The following is a 26,420-nucleotide window of genomic DNA, read 5'->3' as shown; positions in this document are numbered from 1 at the left end:
AAAGTTCTACACCAAAGGGTCTGAAAAAACTGCATAAAACCAGTCCTAAAAGACTTAACCAATAAGTTAATAAACAGAGAGAGAGATAATGATACATAATGCAAATGCTACTTCCATCAAATGCATACCAGGGATCTACACTAAAGAACAAAATATATGTATAAAAATGCATAAATATGATTTGCAAAGATGGAAAATAACAAATGCTAGTAGCTAAACTACAATCATACTTCAAAGCGCCACAATTCTACACCAGATTTCTAAAAGTAGATATGCATAGAATTGTTTGAACTCCAAAAGAAAAAATTTATAAAAGACATCATCCTAAAAATAATATACAGCATTAAACTGTATATCAACAGTCATTAAGACCAAAAAAACGGAACTCAGACTCAATAGATCTGGCCCAACCCTATGGATAACTTATATGTACCCTAGGAAAAAAAACACTAGGTGTCTATGCAGCTATATATAAGCCATACACAACTTATAAGTGCCGGATGAGGCTTTCATGCTAATCTGTATCAAAAATCAGTACAACACCCAAAATAAAATAATAAAACAATAATATATAGATAAATAGGGCATTGTTAAATAAAAAAGATGTTAAATATAATGTTTATCATAATTAATATAAGTGCAATAATGCAAAAAATTGAAAAATGTAAAATATCATGCTTTACGAACAAAAAATTTTTTGAGATTCAACACAAGAAGAAGAAGAATGATTTAAATTAATATTCCGAATACGTAAAGAAGAAGAATAAGAATAAAATACCTTAATGAAAGAAAAGAACTTGAAAATTGTCCTAGTCTTTACTATACAAGTAAAGTAGTATATACCATCCGAACAGAAAGTTCGACGGAAACAACAAAATTTTTGGTAGTTATACAAAATGGGTAATAAATATATGAAAACAACTAGGAAATATAAGAATAAGTAAAAAGTAATTGAAAATAAGTAATAAAACAAGATTTAAATGCACTTTAGAGTACACAGAAGTACCTATAAAAAGAACGTAGAAGAAATAGTACGTATAAAAAGTACAGAAAATATGACAATAAATGGAAAAATTCTCTTGGGTTTTGGAAAGTTACGACAAAATAAGAAAGTAATTAAAGAAGAACTACCAAAAAAAAACTGGTTAAATTGAAAAAACAGAAAAAACACCATGTGGACATTACTATCAAGGTCCTAACATAAAAATTAGCTAAAAAAAGTAGGTAAAAAGTATCAAAATGTTAAAAATACCAATATTTGCAACTTAAATGTATTTTAAATCAATTATGCTGAAATATATAATTAAATTATTGAAACTGGTAATACTTTTTGACCCATAACATGTGAAAATATATAAAAATTAGTCAAAAAGTACCAAAATAGATAATATATATAGATTTATTGCAAAAATTGAATATAAAAATGAAATATATGAAAATAGTATTTATTAATGCTTGTATGCTTGCACTAAACCAAAATTCAACGTTCTATTCTTCAGATAAGACAAGTGCGTTGGTGCGCCAGTGTAACGAAAAAGCGATGGACTACCCAGCTAATTGAAACAATATTCGAAAATATTACCTCAACTAACCAAGATAGCCATCGTTACACCCTTAGCTTAGCTCAGTCACTCAGGTGTGTGTTCGTCTTGTCCTAACCTTAGAATGAACTCTGAAAATTGGAATGGAAGCAAACAAAACATAGTTTTTAACTAATCATGTTTATTGTTCATAAAGATATAATAAATAAAATGACTTAGTAAATTGCATTAACAAATGTATTTAAATTCTTGCCAAAAACTAACAATTCTGGATTATACTTATGGCTTTTGGTAGCTGATGGTCTCTTCTTGATGTCGTATGGTACGGCTGTTGTAGACTTCTCGTAGGCCTGGGCGGATCTTCGGCCCAAGGCCCCTGCAGCTAGAGGTGGTGGTTGTGCAGTCTGGATGTCATTGTCTTCGCCTTCAAGTGTGCATCACCGGTGATGTGAGGCTTAGGTTCCCGAAGAGGGAAAGGTTGATCTCTTTCCAAAAAAACTATAAAACAGAGACACATATCAATCATCAAGAAGAAAAACCAAAATATACCTTTGCCAAATAGTATTCAGAAATAGTAATTGGCAAGGGTAAATTACATAGAATTTAGATGAGAATAGTTAAAATTCTGATTACTAAACGTGCATATTAATAGATGAAAAGAAATATAGAAATCAAACACATGTAAATTAAAAAGATTTGAAACTAAAATATTAGAACACATGGTCTGACATTGGAAGTTAGGTTAGATATTTATAAAAAATGTTATAAGAAGGAATGGAATGGATGGAATATAATGACTGTAAGAAATTATAAAAAAAACTATTTGTAGCTCACCCCAAGAGGAAGATGATTTGTTGAAATAAAATGATTTATTTTTGAAGCTGCTTTGCTTTTTAAAACATTTCCACCTCCATTTTGAGAATGAGATATGGGGGTTGTCATTGTCATTAAAATGACATGACAACGAACCTTGGACGAAATTTGAAATCACGAACATGGAACACAAGAGATGATACAATGTAAATAGGGTTGCCTATTACAGAACGAGCGCCAACCAATTTTTAAAGGGGAAATGAGTAAACCAAATAGAAGAAGATAATGATTAATGAAATATTAAAGGAAATAAGGTAAAATAATTATTTAAAAATAAAATATCAAAGATGTGACGTTTGTAACGTTACAAAATTTATATTTAAAATGTTTATTATTATTAATAATTTTATTTCTATAAAAATTAAACAATTTTTTTCGCTCTTCACTTTTTGCCGGGGGCCCGCCCTTCACTTTTTACCGGGGGCCCGCCCTTCACTTTTTACCGGGGTCCGCTCATCCCTCTCGGCTGCCCTGATTCTGCATGAAAAAATAATGACCGTTTGCTTTATAAACATCTGTCCGCAAATGCTGTTTAGAGATACGGGATGTTGAGTTTTTTCTTACAAACTGACGATTTATTTATTGCTCTAAAACCGAATTTAATTGAGACATGCAAATGAAATTTGATGGGTTTTAAGGGGTAGTTATTGTGCATTTTTTGACACACAATGAATAATTGTATGTTGACCATTGGCGCACATAAGGGTCATATTACCTGTATGCACGGTAAATATAAAATTCTTAATTGTATGTCAAAAATGCGCAATAACTACCTCTTATAATATATAAAAATAATATATAAAAAAACACATAATAAAATAATAACAAAAAAAATAATAAATAAATAAAAAAAATAGAAACAAAAATAAAAAAGAATAGAAAAATAAAAAAAAGAAGTAAAAAAAGTGTTTCCCACAAATTAAAATATATATTAAAAAAACAGTAAAATAATTAAAAAAAACAAAATAAAAAAAACAACACAATGTACCTATGTATCTATAAAAATAATATTGTAGTATGTACTTATGTTATGAAATAAGAAATTTATGACTATGAATCTGTAATCAATTACAAACAAGTCTGTCTAATTGGCTCTGTCAAAGCCATTTTTCAAAAAAAACTACCTCTTAAAACCTACCAAATTTCATTTGCATATCTCAACCGGTATTAGAGCAATAAATAAATCGTCAATTTGTAAGAAAAAATTCAACATCCCGTATCACGGAAACGAAGCATTTGCGGTCATACGTTTATAAAGCAAACTGTCATTATTTTTTCATGCAGAATTACCCCTTAAAGCTTGCCATATCTACTTATGTAAAAACTCCCTGTATTAATGAAAAACAAGGCTAGTTATCCAACATAAGTGAATGAATTGGACCAATTACAAACAAGCATTACGGCGCGGTAAATTTGAATTACTCCTCCTGGTTTAAAAACAGACCATAGTCATGTTCTTCATCAATACAGGGTGTTTCTAAATAAGTGCTACAAACTTTAAGGGGTGCATGAAAAAATAATGACCGTTTAGTTTATAAACATCTGTCCGCAAATGCTTCGTTTCCGAGATACGGGATGTTGAGTTTTTTCTTACAAACTGACGATTTATTTATTGCTCTAAAACCGAATTTAATTGAGACATGCAAATGAAATTTGATGAGTTTTAAGGGGTAGTTATTGTGCATTTTTTGACACACAATTAAGAATTGTACGTTGACCATTGGCGCACATAAGGGTCACATTATCCGTATGCACGCCAATGGTGAATATAAAATTCTTAATTATATGTCAAAAATGCGCAATAACTACCTCTTAAAACCTACCAAATTTCATTTGCATATCTCAACCGGTTTTAGAGCAATAAATAAATCATCAGTTTGTAAGAAAAAATTCAACATCCCATATCTCAGAAACGAAGCATTTGCGGTCATACGATTATAAAGCAAACTGTCATTATTTTGTCATGCAGAATTACCCCTTAAAGTTTGCCATATCTACTTATTTAAAAACTCCCTGTATTGACGAAAAACAAGGCTAGTTATCCAACATAAGCGAGTGAATTGGACCAATTACAAACAAGCATTACAGCGCGGTAAATTTGAATTATTCCTCCTGGTTTAAAAACAGACCATAGTGATGTTCTTCATCAATACAGGGTGTTTCTAAATAAGTGCGACAAACTTTAAGGGGTAATTCTGCAAAAAAAATAATGACCGTTTGCTTTATAAACATCTGTCCGCAAATGCTTCGTTTGAGATACGGGATGTTGAGTTTTTTCTTAAGAACTGACGATTTATTTATTGCTCTAAAACCGAATCTAATGGAGATATGCAAATGAAATTTGGTGTGTTTTAAGACCCACCAAATTTTTTGACACACAATTAAGAATTGTATGTTGACGATTGGTGCACATAAGGATCATATTACCCGTATGCACGCCAATAGTGAAAATAAAATTCTTAATTGTATGTCAAAAAATGCGCAATAACTACCTCTTAAAACCTACCAAATTTCATTTGCATATCTCAACCGATTTTAGACGAATAAATAAACAATAAATAAATATTCAGTTAAGTTTGTAAGAAAAAATTCAACATCCCGTATCTCGGAAACGAAGCATTCGCGGTCATACGTTTATAAAGCAAACTGTCATTATTTTAATGTTGTTCTGAAGCTGTTTCCTTGTGGCATTTTTATGATTAACTATTTATATGGGAAATAAGTAAATAAGCCACAATTAAATTGAAAAAATAATTTATATAGATCTCAAATATGTCAACACGCATGGGATAATGAACATAGAGTTCAGTGGAGAGATTCAAGTATAGTCCTGAAAGAATCAGATAGTAAAAAGAGAAAAATCAAAGAAGCGGCTCTAATTATGCTAAATGAAACCAATTGTGTCGCAAATTCCTCGGTAGAATGCAGTAGGATGTGGTTACCCATACTGAAAGAGGAAGTCAATAGAAAGAAAATACCACGATTACTAAGTCAATAACATATCGAGTTAGTACAAATTTTATATTTTAGTATTACTTATTGTATATCTATGTATTATTAATATTATTTATAATTTAAACATATTAAAGTCAGAATTTGGTATTAGTTTTTTGAAAGTAAATTAAATGTAAGACCAAATACTTACGATGTCGGGATAGTATCACGAGGTTTTTTCCTGGTTTTCCCTCGTGATTTACTATGGAATCTCTAACGCGAGAATTTTACTGTCATCGTTGCATTTGGTTGTCTTTTTAAAGACAGATCACATGCTATGATTTTTTTTGTGACGAATATTCTTGAGTTGAGATTGATTTCATGTAATCGAATGAACTATCTTTTAGTAAAGTCGTCCCAGGAACGCAACTCATAAATATTAGCGATATCATTTTAAAGTCTTCTACTTTAAAATGTATAATATACGTCTGAATTGCCAATATAAATGAGTCAGATTAAATAAATTATTATAAGAATTTTTTACTTAGCAACAACATTTTTGTTTATTTTAGTAGTATTTTGTATTTTGACAACGAAACCCGATTTGGGCTTCGAAACGTTAATAAAATTATTTTTTCAATTTAATTGTGGCTTGTCATTATTTTTTCATGCAGAATTACCCCTTAAAGTTTACCATATCTACTTATTCAAAAACTCCCTGTATTGACGAAAAACAAGGCTAGTTATCCAACATAAGCGAATGAATCAAAAAACAGAATGTTAATAAAACCTGAGGCTATAGTTGGGTTTTAATTTCAGTATTTTATAAATGCCAGAATATTCCGCAGGGTGTGGTGAACTTTGAGAAAAAACACAGTTTGATTGGTACACCCGGTATACAATGACAATTTACCTGTCTAGCAAGAATATTATTACAGCGATATTTTTAAAGAATATGCCTATAACATATTAAAAAAATCACTTAAATCGGACAACAGGTTTAGGACACTCGAGACATCAAAAATGACCTATTTTGTGGGTGGCCCGTTTTCTCTGACGCTCTATATTTAAAGATGGCAGCATATCGATTAATCTGAAGCAGAAAGTCTTCGATTGGTCTGTTCTGCCAGTAATGCCCTACAGTGCGGAAACGCTGTCCCTAATAAGAAACAATGCTTCAAAACTAAGAATAGCACATAGAAGGATGGAGTATTCAATGATAGGAGTAACAAGAAAAGAAAAGAAAAGATAAGATCACAAACGAAGACGTAGGAACCAGAACCAGAGTTACAGATGTTGTGGAGAGAGCTTGCAGATTAAAATGGAGATGGACTGGTCACGTTGCAAGGATGAAGTATGGAAGGTGGACACGCAAGTTAACCGAATGGAGACCAAGAACTATAAACGAAACAGAGGAAGTCCACCTACACTAGAAAAATTGGATCCATACCGTATAAGACAGTACACTCTGAATACAAACGGGAGGCCTATGTCCTACAGTGGACTTAAAACGAGCTGATTACGATGATGATGATATATATTTATATATAAATTTTATGGTACTGTCACTCGTAATGGAGTATTGGGTGCATTCTCTATATTAGACCTCTATATTTCTCGCTCTTTGCTTGACTTCTCTCTGTTTCAGTCCAATTATTTCATGTTTTCTTGTTGTGGTTCTTCGCCAGCTATTATACACTCACAGAACAAAATATTGCATATTTTATTTTTGAAGTATATCTTTTTCCTTTTAAAAAATTTGTACTTTTTATTGCTAAATAAGTTGAGCTGGACTATCCTACATATAGTTATTGTCAAGTAACTTGCATATTACAGAGTCACAACTAATTTTTAGAGAAATTAATGAAATCATAGTCTGATTTTGCTTATACCATTTAATTAGAAAAAGAAACAATAACGACAATAGAACAATTTTTTACGGCAACATTGTAACAATTTAGTACCTAGTATTTCTTCCTCTAGCTCTAATGATTGCCTGCATCCTTCTAGGCATGCTCCGCAAAATATATTGGATGGTTTCTTCCGAAAGTCGATTCCATTCTTCATGTGCAGCAATTCTTAATTCTGCGATTGAGTTTGGAGCTAGATTTCTTTCTCGTATACGTCTTTTTAGGATGTCCCATATATGTTCTATGGGATTTGCATCAGGGCTCATTGGTGGCCAGTCTAGAGCCTCAACCCCAATATCCCCAAGATATTGTTTGACTGTTCCTGCGGTATGTGCATGGGCATTATCATACATTAGCACAAAGTTATCATACCCAATGAAGCCGACATAAGGAAAAACATGTTCTTCAAGGATGTTCCGTATGTACCAGTCAGCATTCATTCGAATATTCACATCAATAAGCTCCGTACGACTCTCCCAACTAATGCCACCCCAGAGCATTATGGAACCGCCACCAAAACTAACATTTTGTACAGATTACATTCTGCGAAACGTTCCCCAGACCTTTTGTATACTCGATCACGTCCATTTGGCTTCCATAATTATTGTATCCTCGTTTCATCTGTGAAAAGAACTCTTCTCCATTGATGTTCGTTCCAGTTGTGGAACGAATCTTCCAACGTGGGCTCTTGTAAAGTGCAACCTTTGAGTTTTATGCCGCGGTAGAAGAAGTGGAACTCTGGCAAGCCGTTTTGAATTCAAACCAACCTCTTTAAGTCTTTAAGAAACAGTCGACTGATGGATATTCGCTATCCACGCAATATCTTCTTGTCTGTAACCCTTATTTCTTAAAGTAACAATTCTAGCACACACTAACTCGCTTAAATGTGGCATATCAGCAAGAGAACTGCAGATTCGAAAAATAAAACTCTCCTACTGACATATCAACAAAACAAGAATTGTCAAGTCGCCAAACCACACTTTCCATACTATGCAATGTTTGTTAATTTGTTACATTATTGTATATTGGGTTATAAAGACTATCTTTAACCATATTTTTGTCAAATAAATGAAAATACATCAAATAAATAAATAAAATAAATAGATAAATAAATAAAAAAATACTTAACATTTCAAAGATAAAAAATAAACAAATAATAACGATTGAAGATAAAATATGCAGTATTTTTGTCCGTGAGTATATAATAATATCGTCTTTCTTTTCTTGTTTTACCTTCAGGTGGGCAGGGTGGCCAACAGTTTTAGGAGGGATTCAATGTATTCGGTTCGCTAGAGTAAATTGGCTGTTAGTCGCATTAAGTTTTGATCAAGGGATACGCACATAATGTGTTGAGCAACGCCTTATTATTAAATTTTTGTCGCGAGAGGGTGAAAAACCTGTATGGTAGTGCAGTCATCTCAGGTGATTTGGGTTACAGAAAGATGTCTGCAAAGTGGGTTCCTCGCCTCTTTTGTCTCTTGGCGAATGATCAGAAATCAAGTCGTTTTGCAGTGTGTGAAACACTTGTGGCACTATATCGAACAAAGAGGGATAATTTTTAAGGCACATTTTCACCTGTGATGAGATGTCTACAGTTTGCACTCCAGAGTCTAAATAGGGAAGCACGTAGTGGCAAAAGCCCGGAGAAACGGCGCAGAGGAAAGGCAAAAACCGTCTTTTGGCTGAGGAGGTTTTTTGGGATTACAAAGGAATATTGTTGATTTTATCCAGGAACGAGGTACAGTTACTGCGGTCAACTACATTACATGATGGAGTGAAATTAGAATATCGACGAAAAATTTGGCCAAAATAAAATTCATTGGAAAACACTGGATCATCCGCCCTACAGTCTCGATCTGTCGCCCTGTGTCTATTACATGTTTGGATCACCCAAAGAAGAACTGAAAGGTTATTATTTGCTCATGAAGCTACCATCCTCGGTTTTATAATGTATATTTAAATTGAACTTAACATTGTGATCAATTTTTAATCTTTTTTATAATTACCCTTTCAGATGGCTCCCTTTTACACCAATCCAGCGAATGTCTCTTCCCAGACTCTCGCACGTTCCATCTAGTAACATTGGGACCAGACGGAAATGGCATGATTAACACGGATGATCTAATCGAGATGTGGGAAAGCGTCGGAGTACATTCTCCCAAGGAGCTGTTGCATGAATTAGGATTTAACTGCAGGATGGTTAACATTTTGGATTTGGCCGATGTTCTGGACAAGCAAACCAAAGGGATTACCGAAGCGACCAGGAGTGATTTTCAAAGTCCTCACATCGCTCTGCTGCAGGTAAATATTGGGTTTTAGTTGACGAAATAAAAAAAATATGGAAAAACAGGTTTCTGTAAGAGTTAAATTAATTTTAATATCAGTATGGACTTATCATTTACAGGATAATGTACTCAGTTAAAATCGTCTTTTTAATTAAAATTATCGGTATTTTCCAAGTACCTAATGGTATCTTAATGTTGTTCTGAAGCTATTTCCTTGTGGGATTTTTATAATCAATTATTTTCAATGGGACATAAGCCACAATTTTACCAAAAAAAAAATGATTTTATTAACGTTTCGACGCCCAAGTCGGGTGTCGTTGTCAAAATACAAAATAATACTAAATTAAACAAAAATGTTGTTGCTTAGTAAACAATTCTTCTAATAATTTATTTAATCTGACTCATTTATATCGACAATTCAGACATGTATTATACATTTTAAAGTAGAAGACTTTAAAATGATATTGCCAATATTGATGAGTTGCGTTCCTGGGATGACTTTTTAAAATTATTAGAAGAATTTTTTACTAAACAACATTTTTGTTTAATTTAGTATTATTTTGTGTTTTGACAACGACACCCGACTTGGGCGTCGAAAGGTTAAAATCATTTTTTTTTTTGTAAAATTGTGTGGTTTATGTCCCATTTAAAATAGTTGATTACCTAATGGTAGGGGAGCCGAAGCGGGGATTTTTCAGTTACTCGAGCGCGTCAGATTATCATATCGGCAGAAACCTGGTACCCTGCATATGTACCTCTACCATATATTGGCTCTTAACATAGGTGAGTTCGTTAAGGGGGGCCCGAAAAAAAAATCTATCCTTAAAAAAACTCGAAATTGTCAGATTAAGATAAGGTAATAGGTCTGGATCCCGCGTATGAAAAAAAAGTTGATTAATAGCAAGCTGAAAATTTGTTAATAGCTTAAGAGTGTCTAGTCGGATAAACTTTGATATATGAGAACACTGGAACAGGGGTAGTTTTAATTGTAGAACAGGTTAAAAATTTGGAACGGTCAGACCACGAAAACGGCACATTTATTTTGTCCGACAGAATAGACTTAAACTCTCCGAACAGAGATTAAACTCTCATGCAAAAATCAGACTGCTATTTATCACCTGTCATAATTTCTGTAATTTGACATATTCTACATGTTCCACTCATTAAAACGCCCATTTGGTGATAAATAACAGTCTGATTTTTGCATGAGAGTTTAATGTCTGTTCGGAGAGTTTAAGTCTGTTCTGTCGGACAAAATACATGTGCCGTTTTCATGGTCTGACCGTTCCAAATTTTTAACCTGTTCCACAATTAAAACTGCCCCTGTTCCAGTGTTCGCATATATCAAAGTTTATCCGACTAGACACCCTTAAGCTATTAACAAATTTTCAGCTTGCTATTAATCAACTTTTTTTTCATACGCGGGATCCATACCTATAAGTTAAGTACATGCAAAAGAGTGTATATTTCAAAAATCTGACGATTTGAGCCAGGAAATGGGTGAGTCCTAAAGTTTAACAATACAAAAGAGAATATTTCGCGAAATGAATGACAGATCGAAAAACTATACAATATGTGCTCAATATTTTTTAAAAATCTATCGAATGATACCAAACACGACTTCCCACGGAGAGGGGTGGGGGTAAATTTAATATTTTAAATACGAATCCCGCGATATTTCGCAAAATGATCAGATCGAAAAACTGAAAAGCACACTTATTCAATATTTTTTAAAAATCTATCGAATGGCACCAAACACGACCCCTCACGGAGGTGGGGTGGGGGGTTACTTTAAAATCTTAAATAGGAGCCCCCATTTTTTATTGCAGATTTAGATTCCTTACGTAAAAATAAGTAACTTTTATTCGAAACATTTTTTCGAATTGTGGATAGATGGCGCTATAATCTAAAAAAACGATTGTTGGAAATGGAAAATTAACTTAAAAATGGAAAGTCCCCACTAAAATGGAAAACTTTACTTAACTTTTTTTTGGTTTCAGGACCTACTCTTCACAACCCAATAGGTCCCCATAACGGTCGAGTGCCTGCACATTTAGCATACTTTGCTCCCCTACCATAATACATAATATCTTTGAAACCATATTTTTGTTTAGCTGTTTTTAGGAGTAGTGACTGTAAAAATTAAATTAGTTCTATAACAATGAAATAAAATCAAAATTAATTTCGAAACTACTATAAATTAAAAATAATTCCGAAAAATTACGAAATATAAACCAAACAAAATTCTTACTGATTTAAATGTTCAAAGAAACCACCACCTTGTGCCAAACTGAAACCAAATCTATCATACAATGGCTTTCTCATGGCGTTAAGTTCATTTGCCGATATATTCTAGCTGAATTCGACTATCTTTTGTCTTAATTATTCCAAGTTGGTGGCTCGTTCGAATTCATGAATGTACAAATTGGTCTTCAGCATCCCCAAAAATAAAAATCTAGGGGATTTAGGTCTGGTAACCGAGAGGACCATGTTATTGTACCTTGTGTACTAATCACACGTTCAAGAAAAATTTAAATCGAAGTAACGAAGTGAAAGACAACCGTCTTGTTGAATCCATATTTCGTTATAGGCTATTGATTATGTATTTTAGAAAGGAACTACAACGTTAACAGGGTTTTATTGTTTCATATAGTCAATGGACCTCTCATTATGAAAAAACCGCGGAGTGCTACTATTTAAAGGAGTGCGTTTTTGAGAAAAGGGTGAATTAGTCCCTAGACACAGTGCGACTTAGGGTGAGTTCTATGCACATTTGGTGCAAACATGTCTACAGGAAAATTGTTTCAGGTTAAATTTACTATAGAAATATCACATTTTAAAGTTAAAAATATTTTTTTTACAAAAGTATATTCAAAAGAAAAGTAAAAAAAAACAGAAAAGATAGCAATTTTGTTTTTTGTCCCAAAACTTTTTTCAATGGGGATATAGGTATAGGCATTGCTTTGCAGAAAAAAAACTTTTATCTTTTTTCTTTAAAGTGACGTCTGGTACAAGTCCCTAGTATTTATAATTTTCAAATTATGATTTTTCAATGTTTGCCACTCACAGCGATTTTGGGACATTTTCCTTGTTACTTCGCAAACATTGTTCTGTAACTTTTTTCTACGCAGCTTTAGGTATATGCAATGTTACACGTAATAGAAAGAAAAGTCAATTATCTTTAAAATGGTCTATCGTAAAAGGCTGTGTGACTATTTTTAAACAAGATATGGTTTTTCAAAGTTGTATACTTTTAATGATTTTTGATATATTTTACGATTATTTTTAAATTTCTCATTATATTTTTTTATTGTATATTTAGGTATACACATTGTGCAATAAAAAGAAAATTTATTTTATTTACGTTAAAACTGTGTATTGTAAAAAATTCTAGGACCATTTTTAAACAAGATATACCTTTTCAAAATGTCACATACACATGCAATATGTCTCACTAAGCTGGAACCATATGGAAAACTTTTTTATTATAACTTTGTGGAAAAAAGTTATTCTTTGCAAAATGCTCTGCATAGTCTAAAACCTAAGATGCAATCATCAGATATAAAATTTTGTCAATAGTGTACGAGGTATGTTAAAAAATATGAATTTCGCTCAAGAGTATAAAGTAGATTTATATTTCAAAATATCGAAAAGTGTTACTAAGAAAAGTTATTTGGAATTAAAAATTATATTATAATATGCCATTATATTCTTCTAATTGGAAAAAATGAAAAATTTTAAAATTTTTCTCAAATTACGGATATCCTTGGATATCTTACGGATATCTTGTTTAAAAATAGTCCTAGAATTTTTTGCAATACACCATTTTAAAGTAGAGAAAATATGCTTTTTTTATTTCACAATATATACACCTGAATGTACAAGACAAAAAGTCATAATGAAAATTCTAAAAATAATCATAAAAAATATCAAAAATCATAAAAGTATAAAATCTTGAAAACGCACAACTTGCTTAAAAATAGTCATACAACCTTATACAATAGACCATTTTAAAGGTAATTGACTTTTCTTTCTACTAAGTGTACCATTGCATATATGTACCTAGAAATGCGTAGAAAAAAGTTACAGAACAATGTTTGCGAAATAATGGGGAAAATGGCCCAAAAATGCTGTAAGCTGCGAACTTTGAAAAATTATATTTCGAAAACTGTAAATCCTAGAGACCTCTACCATACGTCATTTTAACGAGGAAGGATGGTAGTTATTTTTCGCTGAAGCAATGCCTATATCTATATCCCTGTGGAAAAAAAAAGAAAAAAGTTATGGGGCAAAAAACAAAATTGCTTTCTTTTGTGTTTTCCCCCTTTTTTTTTTTTAAATATTTTTGACTTTAAAATGTGATATTTCGATAGTAAATTTAACCTGGAACAATTTTCCTTTAGACGTGTTTGTACTAAAAGTGCATAGAACTCACCCTTATTCGCCCTGTGCCTAGGGACTAATTCACCCCTTTCTCAAAAACGCACCCATTTAAATGGTAGCACTCCGCGGGTTTTTTAAATTTAGAGGTCCATTGACCATATGAGATAATAAAATTCCATTAACGTTGTAGTTCCTTTTAGTTCTCTTATTTTAAACATAATCAATAGCCTATTAAGTTGATTTGGAGATGTTGAAATGCAGAAATAACTTTATACAGACAGGAATAGTTTTGGACAGGATATATCCGAGATCTATCCTGTCCAAAATCAAACCGAACTATACACAGGAGAGGTCAAAGAACTGCATCTACAAAATACACTGTGAATGCAACAATTTCTACGTGGGAGAAACTGCAAGACCACTAAGCGTTGGGATTAACGAACATGAAATATACATAAAAAAAAGGGTTTTTGACAAATCACAGATATGCAAACATGCCTTGGACAATGAACATAGGCCACAGTGGAAAGATGCATCAATAATCGTGAAGGAAACAGGCATGAAAAAGAGAGAAATCAAAGAAGCAGCCCTCATTTTACTAAATGAAGAAAAATGTGTAGGGTACATTCCATGTCAAATCACAAAAATTTTGGATCTCCGATTTGTCTGAAAATTGGTATATAGCTTCTGCGGGACGTAAAAATAAGATATTTAAGGTCAAAAAATCTTCTTCGTTTTTTCTCAAAATGTTATTTTATGCGATTTTACAGTAATTTGGTGTTTATTTAAACAAATTTGCATTTTCTGTCGTAAAGTATCGATGAAAAACATAATATTTTAATAGAAAGGACTCAAAAATGTCATTATATGGCATTATAACAAGTTATTTTGAATCAAAACAAGTTTTTGATCAAATTTTATAGTGTAAAAAACGTTAAAACATTTTACATTTTCCTCCATTCCCAAAATACATTATCATCGATTTGGCTGAAAATTTGCCCACAGATAGCCAAAAGATAGGACGTGGTTAGAAGGATTTAAATTATATTTCAATACCAAAAAAGTTACATGCAGTAATATCAGACTCAAAAGTATATATTAGTCCAGTCGGGATAGCATTTGACCTTGAATGCCGAGCTGCCCAAAATTTTATTTTTCTGATCTTTAGGGGAGTCAATAGTAGCCTAAATTTAAAATCACGAATGAATTCCTCCGTTACGTTAGCAGCCATCTTGATTTTAAAGGAGAACCTGTTTTGCTCAATATCTCCGCCATTTTTAAATTTTCGACAAAAATGGTAGGAACTGAAATTGTTCCAAATAAATCGTATTTACAATTATTACAATTTCCTTTTAACAATTTTTGTCGTAAGGTCGATATTTTCGAGTTAATTGTACTTACAGTAGACGCCTATATTTTTGACTATAAAATTGCATGTAACTTTTTTGGTATTGTAATATAATTCAAATCCTTCTCACCACTTAACGACGTTCTACACCTTCGTTGCGGGGTATGCCTCTCAGAGGAAAGGGGGGGAAACTTTTATGCAATCGAAACAGTATTTTCGAAACAGTATTTTCACTTTTATTTAATAATGGTACGGTAAACAATCCTCATTTTTTAATATGTTATTCCTTACAAAAAACCTTTAATTTAAGCACAAATAATTAAAAATCGTAAATTTGGGTCAAAAGTTATTAACTTTTTAAGAGCGAAACATGATTTCGAAACAGTATTTTCACTTTTATTTAATAATGGTACGGTAAACAATCCTCATTTTTTAATATGTTATTCCTTACAAAAAAAACCTTTAATTTAAGCACAAATAATTAAGAATCGTAAATTTGGGTCAAAAGTTATTAACTTTTTAAGAGCGAAACAGTATTTTCGAAACAGTATTTTCACTTTTATTTAATAATGGTACGGTAAACAATTCTCATTTTTTAATATGTTATTCCTTACAAGAAAACCTTTAATCTAAGCACAAATAATTAAAAATCGTAAATTTGGGTCAAAAGTTGTTAACTTTTTAAGAATTCCCATAAGAGCCCATGTTAAAACTTAACTTTGAACCTTAATAGTAATTAAACGGCACGGTAAAACAATTTTTAAAAAATCAAGTCTTAGTTTTTTTAAGTAAACTATAACATACTAAAATTTCATGCAAATCCTTAATTCTTTGCCGAAGGTGTAGAACGTCGTTCAAAGTCCTATGTTTTGTCTATCTGTGGGCAAATTTTCAGCCAAATCGATTATGATGTATTTTGGGAATGGAGAAAAATGTAAAAAACGGTATTTTAACGTTTTCTACACTATAAAATTTGATCAAAAGCTTGTTTTGAATCAAAGTAACTTGTTATAATGCCCTATAATGACATTTTTCAGTCCCTTCTATTAAAATATTATGTTTTCCAACCATTGATACTTTACGATAGAAAATGCAAATTTGTATAAGTAAATAAACACCAAATCACTGTAAAATCGCATAAAATAACATTTTGAGAAAAAAAGAAGAAAATTTTTTGACCTTAAATATCTTATTTTTACGTCCCGTAGAAGCTATATACCAATTTTCAGACAAATCGGAGGTCCAAAATTTTTTTTGCTCCAAAATTGAGTGATTTGAAATGAAATGGCCCAGCAAATCCATTAGCAGAATACAGCAGACTTTGGTTGCCAATACGTAAAGAAGAAGTGAACAACAAAAACATATCAACAATAGAGGATACACAAATGTGAAGTACATATCTCTATCGTATACTACACATATGCAACACACAATACATAAAAACATAATTTACAATTTTCTCACCCAAAAAACTCATTATTACGAACACCCCCAAACATAAAATTACATAACATAGACTTATTGCACAAATAGACCTACACAGAATAATCAGAATTTCATGTATCCAAAGATCATAAACAACATCCATCCTCATATCTTTCCATTTTCTGAAACTTCAGCGTTTCCAATCAAAAGTCCTGAGACATATTACCAATGCACCGTGGTATGTGCCCAATTACGGTATACATCGAGACTTTCAGATCCAAAACATTAAAGACGTTGTCTCACTCAGTGGCACCTACAAAAATGGACTACTGAATCATCCAAATACGCTTGTCCTACTTAAGCGACCTACTTAAGCGACCTACTTAAGCGACCTACTTAAGCGACCGAGGAGAGGAAGATTAAAACTCCGTGACCCATTAGACCTTTCTGTACCTTTAATTACAGAAACGTAGATTCTATATCATTAAATGTGTGTGTATTTTAAATATTGATGTTTTTTTATATGTTCGTAAAAATCGGTGGCGCCCAAAATCCCGACAGCCAAAATCCCGACGGCCAAAACAACGACACGCCAGAATCCCGACACGCCAGAATCCCGACAGGCCAAAATCCCGACATGCAACAATCCTCGCTTAAGTAAAAATCCCGACCACTACATTTTCAATATTTATTGTTTCCTTTTCAAATGCAATACCAAATCATATTATAGTGTATTGAAATTGAAAAATTAATAAGTTTTTTATTACTTACTAATAAGTACGGGTACTAAATAATTATTATGTATTTTAAAAGAAAAAAATAATAAACACTTAGTTTCATAATACAAAAGATATACTTACTGAAATGGAAGGTTGTAAGTGACATGATAATATCTATTATATGAAATTAGGTCCTATTGCCTGAGGTTGGACCAATTACAAACAAGCTTTACGGCGCGGGAAATTTGAGTTACTCCTCTTGGTTTAAAAACAGACTAAAGAAGTCAAAGCGTGTCAAAGAATTAAGAATGCACGTCATAGATTTAATGACATCATAACCCACCGGTACAAACTTACAGCAAACAAATTCAACAAATTTTTCCTCATATATTAGTTTTTTCGCTACCGTCAAGTTTGGCAGGACAGCGCTGTTGCCAAATAAAAAACATATATTTATTTACCAAAGCTGCTACAGCCTACACTGTTTCTCTTTGTCTTTAAAAGTGTGAAACAAAGAAAACTAACTATCTTTATAAGGTTATGTAAGATGTTTGTTTAGTATTTTTTTCTTTCTTTTTTTTTATGGCCTTTGTAAGATGTGCCCATTTAGCCGGCAACATTTCTTAAAATTAACGCCTAATTAAACCTACCATACAACAAGACCAATCAAGGATATGGCAGGGAAAGTGAAGTTGGTGAAAAAATTAACTGTTGTTAAAATGTAAACTAAATAAATAAAATATAATTTGAAAACAATAATTTGACATTATATTTAACCTCCAATATTATGACAGAAGTCAGTTACCATTTACCATCTGACTAAATAAAATAATGACGTCATATAATATAATCATCACTACTTCTAGCCAATAAAATTCTCGCTGTAATAGGGCTTTTCATCGATTGTCATTTGTTTCGAGCTTCTGTCATATGTTGCATAATCTGTGTATAATATTAATATGCACGGATTATACGACATATGACAGAAGCTCGAAACAAATGACTGTGAATGAAAAGCCATATAGGAATGGCATGTCAAAATAATCTGATTATTCCCTATATATTTTTTCAAATTTAGAATATGGCAATCGGGGGAAAATTACGTGCATTCCTTATTGTTTGACTTCTAGTTTACTGATGCAATTCTTTTTGTTTCTAGGCCAGTTTGACCCTTTACCAATCCGAAATAAAAACCTTCAAGAATCTCCTGGAGCAAATGCACGCCGAGCGCGAAAAGCTAAAATGCCACGTCACCGACGCCAATAACAGAGCGACGCTTCTCGCCCAAGAAGTCGACGACAATCATTCCAGAATGGAACAGAACACTTTAAATCAAGTCAAATTGATAGAACAAAGGCATTCCGATATCCTAAAAGAAATCACAGCCCAGTTTACCAAAGAAAAAGATCATATCACAACTATCAATCAAACCCTGGAGGACAAAATCTCGACTCTGGAACAAGAAGTCAATAAACTCAAGAACGATCTATCGATAGCTCAGAAATATTCGTTGAATGTGGAAAAGGAGAACCAAGGTCTGTCGTTGAAAATCGCTGAGTTGGAAAGAGACAGGAGTCTGCTTAGTGGCCAGATAGATGTCCTCGAAAACGAGAAGCTTAAGTTGAATGAAATGGGCCAGGAAGAGAATAAGGTGTTGATGGCGAAGCTGAGTACGTTGCAGATGGAGAATGCGCAGTTGAAGGATAAAAATGACGAGATGGTGTCGGAGATCGAGAGTTTATCTAACAAGGTAAGTAAATTTTGATAATTTACCATGAAAACCAGTTTAACTTGTGTAATACACAGGTACAGCTCCTGGAACGAATCATGGCCGATCAGAAACGCTGTCGTTGGTCGTACTTTACGCAGAAGAATTTCTATCACCGGCCGTGGTTCGCTCCGGGAGTTGTAGACAATATGAAAACCGGTAATCCCCTATTCTCGTAAAAATATATATATATATATATATATATATATATATATATATATATATATATATATATATATATATATATATATATATTTCATTATATGTAACTGTAACAGGTCCAGCGATCTTTAAAGGGATCATAGCCAATACATGTATTTCGGCTCTAGGCGGTTGGCCAACAAAATATTTTCAAATAATTATTATATTATACAAGTCCAATATTTCAGTCGACTGCTGGATTCTGAACTAAGCTACGCAAATGCAAAAGCCCGCCTACATTTACCATTTCAGTCTGTTTTAAATCAGCCGAACGAGTCTAGAGATGGGCTAAATTACGATGCAGTGATATTTTATTCATTGTGATTTTTGTCTGTAGTATTTGTAGCAAATACTGGTATTTAAAGTTTACTTTGTATTTCGTTTTTAAGAGGGTAGGCGCAAAATTTCGGGAAATTGCTTTTTAAATGCATTTATTTCTTTCGAATTATAAGAAAACTAGTAAGTATTTTTGAAAAATTTAAACGCAGAATAAAAAATTACATAATTACCGAGTGCTGAAAGTCTCTGAAAACTTCTATAATGTGTATTAAATAAGTTACAGCGGTAAAAAGAAGAGAAAATTGAGTGTGATTTTTAATTTCAAATATCTCATTCAAATGCCACTTTTTTATTCTAATGGACTTTCGGCCCTCGATAATAATGTAATATTTCATTCCGCGTTTACATTTTTCAAAAATACTTATTATTTTCTTGAAATTCGAAAAAAATGAATGCATTGAGAAAGCATTGTCCCGAAATTTGGCGCCTATGCTCTTGTTAGATTTTCTAATAACAATTAAGACAATGAAAAAAACATCAAATTATTTATTAATGCAATATTATTTTCATTACAAAAACTACTTTTTGAATACAATTGTTTCTCATTCTAACAGACCTAATTTTATAATCATGACGTAGACAAAATAATAACACCTGTTGAATGTTTTTGAACATTTTTAATTAGGAGTTTTTAAAATACGACTATTTTGTTGCTCTGTTAAATCACAATCACAGATAAAAATTACGATCGGTTACATGATTGCAAATACTTCTAGCCCACCTCTAGGTCAGTATCAGGTATTAGGACCGGTTCCTATTTAAGGGTCCGCATCGCGATCGCGCCAAGGAATAGAACCGAACCGACGTGGACGTGACTACATGCAGAAGGCGATTGCAGAATTTGCAGATTCTTCTAGCTTTTTGTGCATACGCGGTACGAATAGATTATTTTATTTTTATAAGTTTATGGATACGTACCTATTTAAAACATATTTTTTCACCTAAAATATTGTCTGAAGCTATTTCTTTGTGGCGTTTATGTAATTTATTATTATTTTAAATACGAAATAAGCCACAATTTAACTTAAAAAATTATTTTATTAACTTTTATTTCGAACGTCGTTGTCAAAATACAAAATATTAATAAATTAAACAAAAATGTTGTTGCTTAGTAAAAAAAATCTTCTAATAATTGCCGATATGAATGAGTTAGAATAAATTATATTATTAGAAGAAAATTGTTTACTAAGCAACAACATTTTTGTTTAATTTATTAATACTGTGTATTTTGACAACGACGTCCGAAGTGGAGGTCGAAACGTTAACAAAATAATTTTTTAAGTTAAATTGTGGCTTATTTCCCATTTAGAATAATAAATTACACAAACGCCACAAAAAAATAGCTTTAGAACAATATACATAATATTATGTATAATGCCAATCATCATTAACCATAAATAGATACACATGAAATATTTAGCACTATAAATATTAAAATAAATATTTTAGGTTAAATTATATGTTTTAAATACATATCCAAAAACTTATAAAAATAATAACCCATTCGTACCGCGTATCTGCAATCGCCTTGTCTGTGCATGTAGGTAGCGGGTTCGGTTCGGTTCTATTCCTTGGCGTGGTGCGGACCCTTAAGTCCGATTATCTACTTTCGGCTCATTCGGCTGGGCTCGCTATTTTAGTAAACTCCTAAAAAGAGAGATAGAAGTAGGAGGTTCTAGTTCAAAGATATTTTCTACATACCAATGTTAATGTTGCTATGATTTCTGGTTTTAATGTCTGGAACTTTTATATTGGTCCACTATCTCAAATGCAGTTCAAACATTGTGTCTTAAAAAGCTATGTTCCATATTTCTTTAATTTATACTGTATATACGCAGACGACAACTGAAGCCCTCTAGGAGTTAATGAATAGAATCACAGAAGTAAGTTAGAGATATGGACTTTCACTAACCACTATTAAACACAATGTAAACAGGTCTTATATATCATAAGCAGCACCAGTGCTTATCATTTGCCGACGACCTGGTAATATTGGCTAGGAGCAAAGCGGAACTGATGGAAACAGCCAAGAAGCTCGAGGAGAAAGCGGTGACCAAAGGATTACAATCCGACAAACGATAGCTGGCGGGTGACCTTGAGCGAAAATACACAACGAGAAATACACAATACGAGAAGGTCACCCACCAGCTATCGCTTGTCGGATTGTACATATCAACGAAGAAAAAACAAATTATATGGAATGGTCCAACAAACAATTTATTCAGGGTCAATACATACCGATGAAAACAACAAAAGGAATCCAATATAAATTCGAAGAAGTGGAAAGGTTTGAATACTTAGGAGGAATTTTCACAAGGGTCTCTAATATCTAATAAGAAATACGCAGAAGAAATTATATCAGGTAACCGTGCCGTATATGCTCTTAACAGGCTATTGAGAAGCAAAAATATATCCCGAGGAGCGAAGTTAAGAACCTGCAAAACCGTAATAAGGCCAATCGTAACTTATAAATCTGAGATATGGACCACATAAAAAAAAACAGCAAGAAATGCTATTAGTTTGGGAGCGAAAAGTGCAGCGCAAAATCTTTGGTGGGAAGAACGTAAATAGACAATGGATGCGAAAAACAAATAAGGAGCTATCAGAGCTTTATCAAGAACCTAAAATACTATGGTTTGTTTTTAAACCAGGAGGAGTAAACTAAAAAGACAGATTCATACCCAAGAAAGTCACTAGAAAAATCACCAAATACATTTTCTTTTTTGGTTGATCATATCGGCCTTTGACGGTAATCCATAAATATTATACTATACTAGTAAGTCACTAAAAAGTTCAAAAACAACTGCTTTTTATATAAAAGCAGACTAATACATAATCTAAAAAATAAAGGAATAACGCAGAAAACAAAGAATCGCCGATATAACTTAATTAACCTCTGAAATGCCAATTGTGTCAAAATTTCATAAATATCATTAGTGTCAAAATTTCATAACAGTGGAGTAAACTTGCCTGCGGTTGGACCAATTACAAACAATCATTACAGCGCTGTAAATTTAAATTACTCCTCATTAAAAACAAACCATAGCAGTAACAGGAGCTCAAAAAATTAGATGGCTGGGTCACGTCCAGAGAATGAGTTCAGCGAGAGTTCCAAAAATGATAATATCTAGTGAGTTGGTAGGAAGAAGTAGAAGGGGAAGACCGAAGTCAAGATGGAGCAATGAGGTCATGACAAGACTTGACATAACCAATTGGAAAAGGAAAGCTAACGATAAGCGAGAATAGTACATCAAGCCATGGGCCTGCTAGGCCTGTAGTGCTATATATATATATATATATATATATATATATATATATATATATATAGGCCTGTAGTGCTATATATATATATATATATATATATATATATATATATATACGTCTTCATATCAAGGCGAGATCCGACTAAATCGAGGACAACCCGAGATCCACCAATAGGAAATTAATTATTGGAGTATATTGTTCATAAGTATCTTTATAATTAACATATTAATCATGGCACACTTAGAGGGGAAAAGATTTTTGTACTTAAATTTTTCTGATAAATTTACAGCGAAACGAGATCCGTCGCTGAAAAGTAAAGGGGAGGACTTATATACGAAATTTTAGATATTTGCCGTTCAACGTGAGATCACACACTGATGCCAGCTCTAAAGAGTATTAGTCGAGCGGTTGGAGCTCGTGTTGTATTGTATATTTCCCACGATATAAAGATATATAATGGGCGTAACTTTTAAGTATCGCTTCTTTTGTGTCTTTAAAGTCTACGATTGACCTTTCAGAAAGTCCCTTAGTTTTATTACATACTAAGGGTGTGAAAAAAGAAAAAGAATACTTGACAAATAATAACCATTTAATAATGATAATTATTTGCAATACAATATTTTAAAACTATACATTAATATTCTTAAAAAACACTTACTACGAAACCAAAATGTAATTATTATATTCTTAAATAATACAAATTGTTACAAAATAATTATTTAAATGATTGCTTGTTTTAAAAATACCTACATTACAAGAAAGTAAATTTTTTTATAAATATTATTAAAGTTTAAAAAATAAAATAACTCAATATGTAATTATTATTTGATAGTTAAAAAATGATTTTAAGTAAAATGATTTAAAAGATAAAAAGAAACACACATAATTTTCAGGGTCAACTCCTAATTGCATGAAAATGTGGATTTAGATTCTACCCATCCCCCACTTCAAAGTTGAATTTGTGCCGTTGATTGCTTTTACTTGGAGGGTGAAAAAATATACGTTTAAAATAAGTCCGGAAACAGATCTGACTAAGTTTAAGCAACTTTTGTTCTATAGAGTTTTTTTAACTTCGGTACTAGGTTAATTTAGTAGTAGGTACTAGAGTCACTTGCGACTAAAAATATTTACTTTTCAACAAAAAAAAACACGTTTTTCGGCGGTTTTTCGCAAATACTCAAAAAGTAAGTAATATATCGAAAAAATATTCTTGGAAAAAATGTAGCATATAAAAAAACGAAAAAATGGTATATTCTTAGTCTATAGAACCAGTAAAAGTAAATTTGTAGCTAATAAAAAAGACGATCTTATCCTTCAAGTTCCAAATCAAATATTTTAACGTGATACATAGTACCAAAAAATGAAGCTCTTTTCGGGGAAACCCATTAAAATTTTTTTAAAGTGTTAACAAAAAGCTTTATTTTATTTTATAAAAGTTATATACGGGTAGGAGAGACAACGGAACGAATTTTCGAACGTTTAAACAGACGACATCCCAAATTTACCAATTTCTGGACAATTGATCCAAAGGCTGGATTCTAACAACGAAACAGTTGTGGATTTTCAAGTTTTCAATGAGAGTTAGAATGAAAAAACATTAGTGACCTCGAGTATGATGGTTTGGAGAATTTGGCTGGTTATATCTGCCATAAATTGAAGGACTCCAGTATTCAATCCGAAGAGGTTTCAACGTACACGTGGGTTGATTATTTGAGTAAGTGTGGTTTATATAAACCATCAGACACCCTCTTGTCATATATTAAGTAACTGGAGACAATTTTTCCTTCCACATGAATGGTGATTCCATTTTGGTAACTAAAAATTATTTAGAAAACCTTATGTCCAAAAGTGTAACTGTAGACTGTTCTAACAAAGCGAACAAGTTATTTTTTAGGTCTCGGATGTACTTCCGAATTAAAGAATTAAACAAGTCTCTTAACAACCTGACATTGCGTAAAAGAAAAATTATGAAAACTGCTACATAGTTGCTGTATGTACGTCTCTTTCACATGCACAAAATTTAAATAAAGTGCATGGCATGAAAACTGTAAAACTTATTTTTGTCTTTTCCAAGCCTCTTACTTAAATCTGATGAAATACATTATTTAAAAAGTAAAAAATTTTGTTTTTTTATCAATCCATTAAATTTATGGTTTTATTTTGGGGCTTTTCTTCCCCTTAGTAAAAATTATATTTACTAATGTGTAGGCCACTAATCAATTTTTGCCAACTAACGAAATATAATAATTTTAGTAGATATCGATTATATGAATATTTTTATTTTCCGGATACCAATATAATCAAGAAACTGGGAACTTTACAAATAACTGAAAATCAATTTAAATAAAAGTAAATAGTTTAATAATTTTCCTCTAAACTATAAAAATCACTTAGTTTCTTTTAGTCATAATTCATTCATTTGTACTATTCTCAAATTTCATTCGCGTTCGTATTACGAACGCATAGACGGGACTATGCTTTACTCTGTTGTTAACGTCATGCGCCAATCGGACGAGCTTACGTAACTAGAATATCAGGGTGTGCATATTTCCGGGTCCCGGTGAATTCGTATCTATTTTAATCCCCATCCTAATTACAGACCAACTGACAACTCTGGTGCGCAGTTAATTTTTAAATAACGCATTAACTACCGGTGAATTGGTAACTTTCATTTTTTAAGTATTGTTGATAATCTAATATCGGTATTCCAGGTATTTAGCGCTGCACTCCTAGAAAATGGAAAAAATGTCACAGGAAGTGAAACCGATGATGAAACGAAACGCAAAAGAGAAAACTTGGATGATTGTTTTAATAGAAGTAAAATTAAAAAACGGTCACCAAGCAAAGCAGGCAACGAAAACAAGGAAGACATGGAAAATGTTATGATTACAATAATGAAAGAGCTAATGAATAAAAACGATGAAATGCTTCAGGAAATAAAACAATTAAGGAAAGAATAACAACAAACCAATAAAGAGTTAATGGGTGTAAAAGCAGAGAAACAAAAACTAAAAAAAGAAGTAAAACAGCTACATGAATGAATGGAGCAACTGGAGAAATTTAGCAAAAAGAAAAGCTTGACCGTAACTGGGTTGAAAGTAGAAACAAATGATTATAAGAAACTAAAAGAAGAAATGGAAAATTTCAGAGCCCAAGAGTTGCAAATACAAATAAAACTAAGAAGTGCAAAAAAAATAGGAGAAACAGTATGCGCAATAGAAACAGAAGCCCTCACGGATAAAATGGAAATCCTAAACAAGAAACGTAAACTAAAACAGCATAAAGATCGTATCTATATAAACAACGATTGGACATCGAACGAAAAAGAAATACAAAAGGAAATAACTAAAATAGCAAAGGACGAAAGAAGCAAAGGTAAGCAAACGAAATCGGCTACAAGAAATTAATAGTGAATGGCAAAATCTAGATA

The 26,420-nt window shown here is 32.1% G+C and overlaps 1 protein-coding gene across 1 annotated transcript in view; it reads left to right on the top strand.

Moving 5' to 3' along the window:
• Nucleotides 1–26,420, top strand: part of LOC114328135 (ninein) — a 170,777-nt gene that overhangs the window by 32,760 nt on the left and 111,597 nt on the right. Inside the window, exons 3-4 of the mRNA XM_050648310.1 lie at nucleotides 9,273–9,559; nucleotides 18,578–19,168. Of these exons, the coding sequence (XP_050504267.1) occupies nucleotides 9,273–9,559; nucleotides 18,578–19,168 (878 nt within the window). The remainder of the gene's footprint in view (nucleotides 1–9,272; nucleotides 9,560–18,577; nucleotides 19,169–26,420) is intronic.

Source organism: Diabrotica virgifera, chromosome 4 (assembly GCF_917563875.1).
Source record: "Diabrotica virgifera virgifera chromosome 4, PGI_DIABVI_V3a".
NCBI classification, from domain to species: Eukaryota; Metazoa; Arthropoda; class Insecta; order Coleoptera; family Chrysomelidae; genus Diabrotica; species Diabrotica virgifera.
This window is presented reverse-complemented; position numbering and strand designations above follow the sequence as displayed.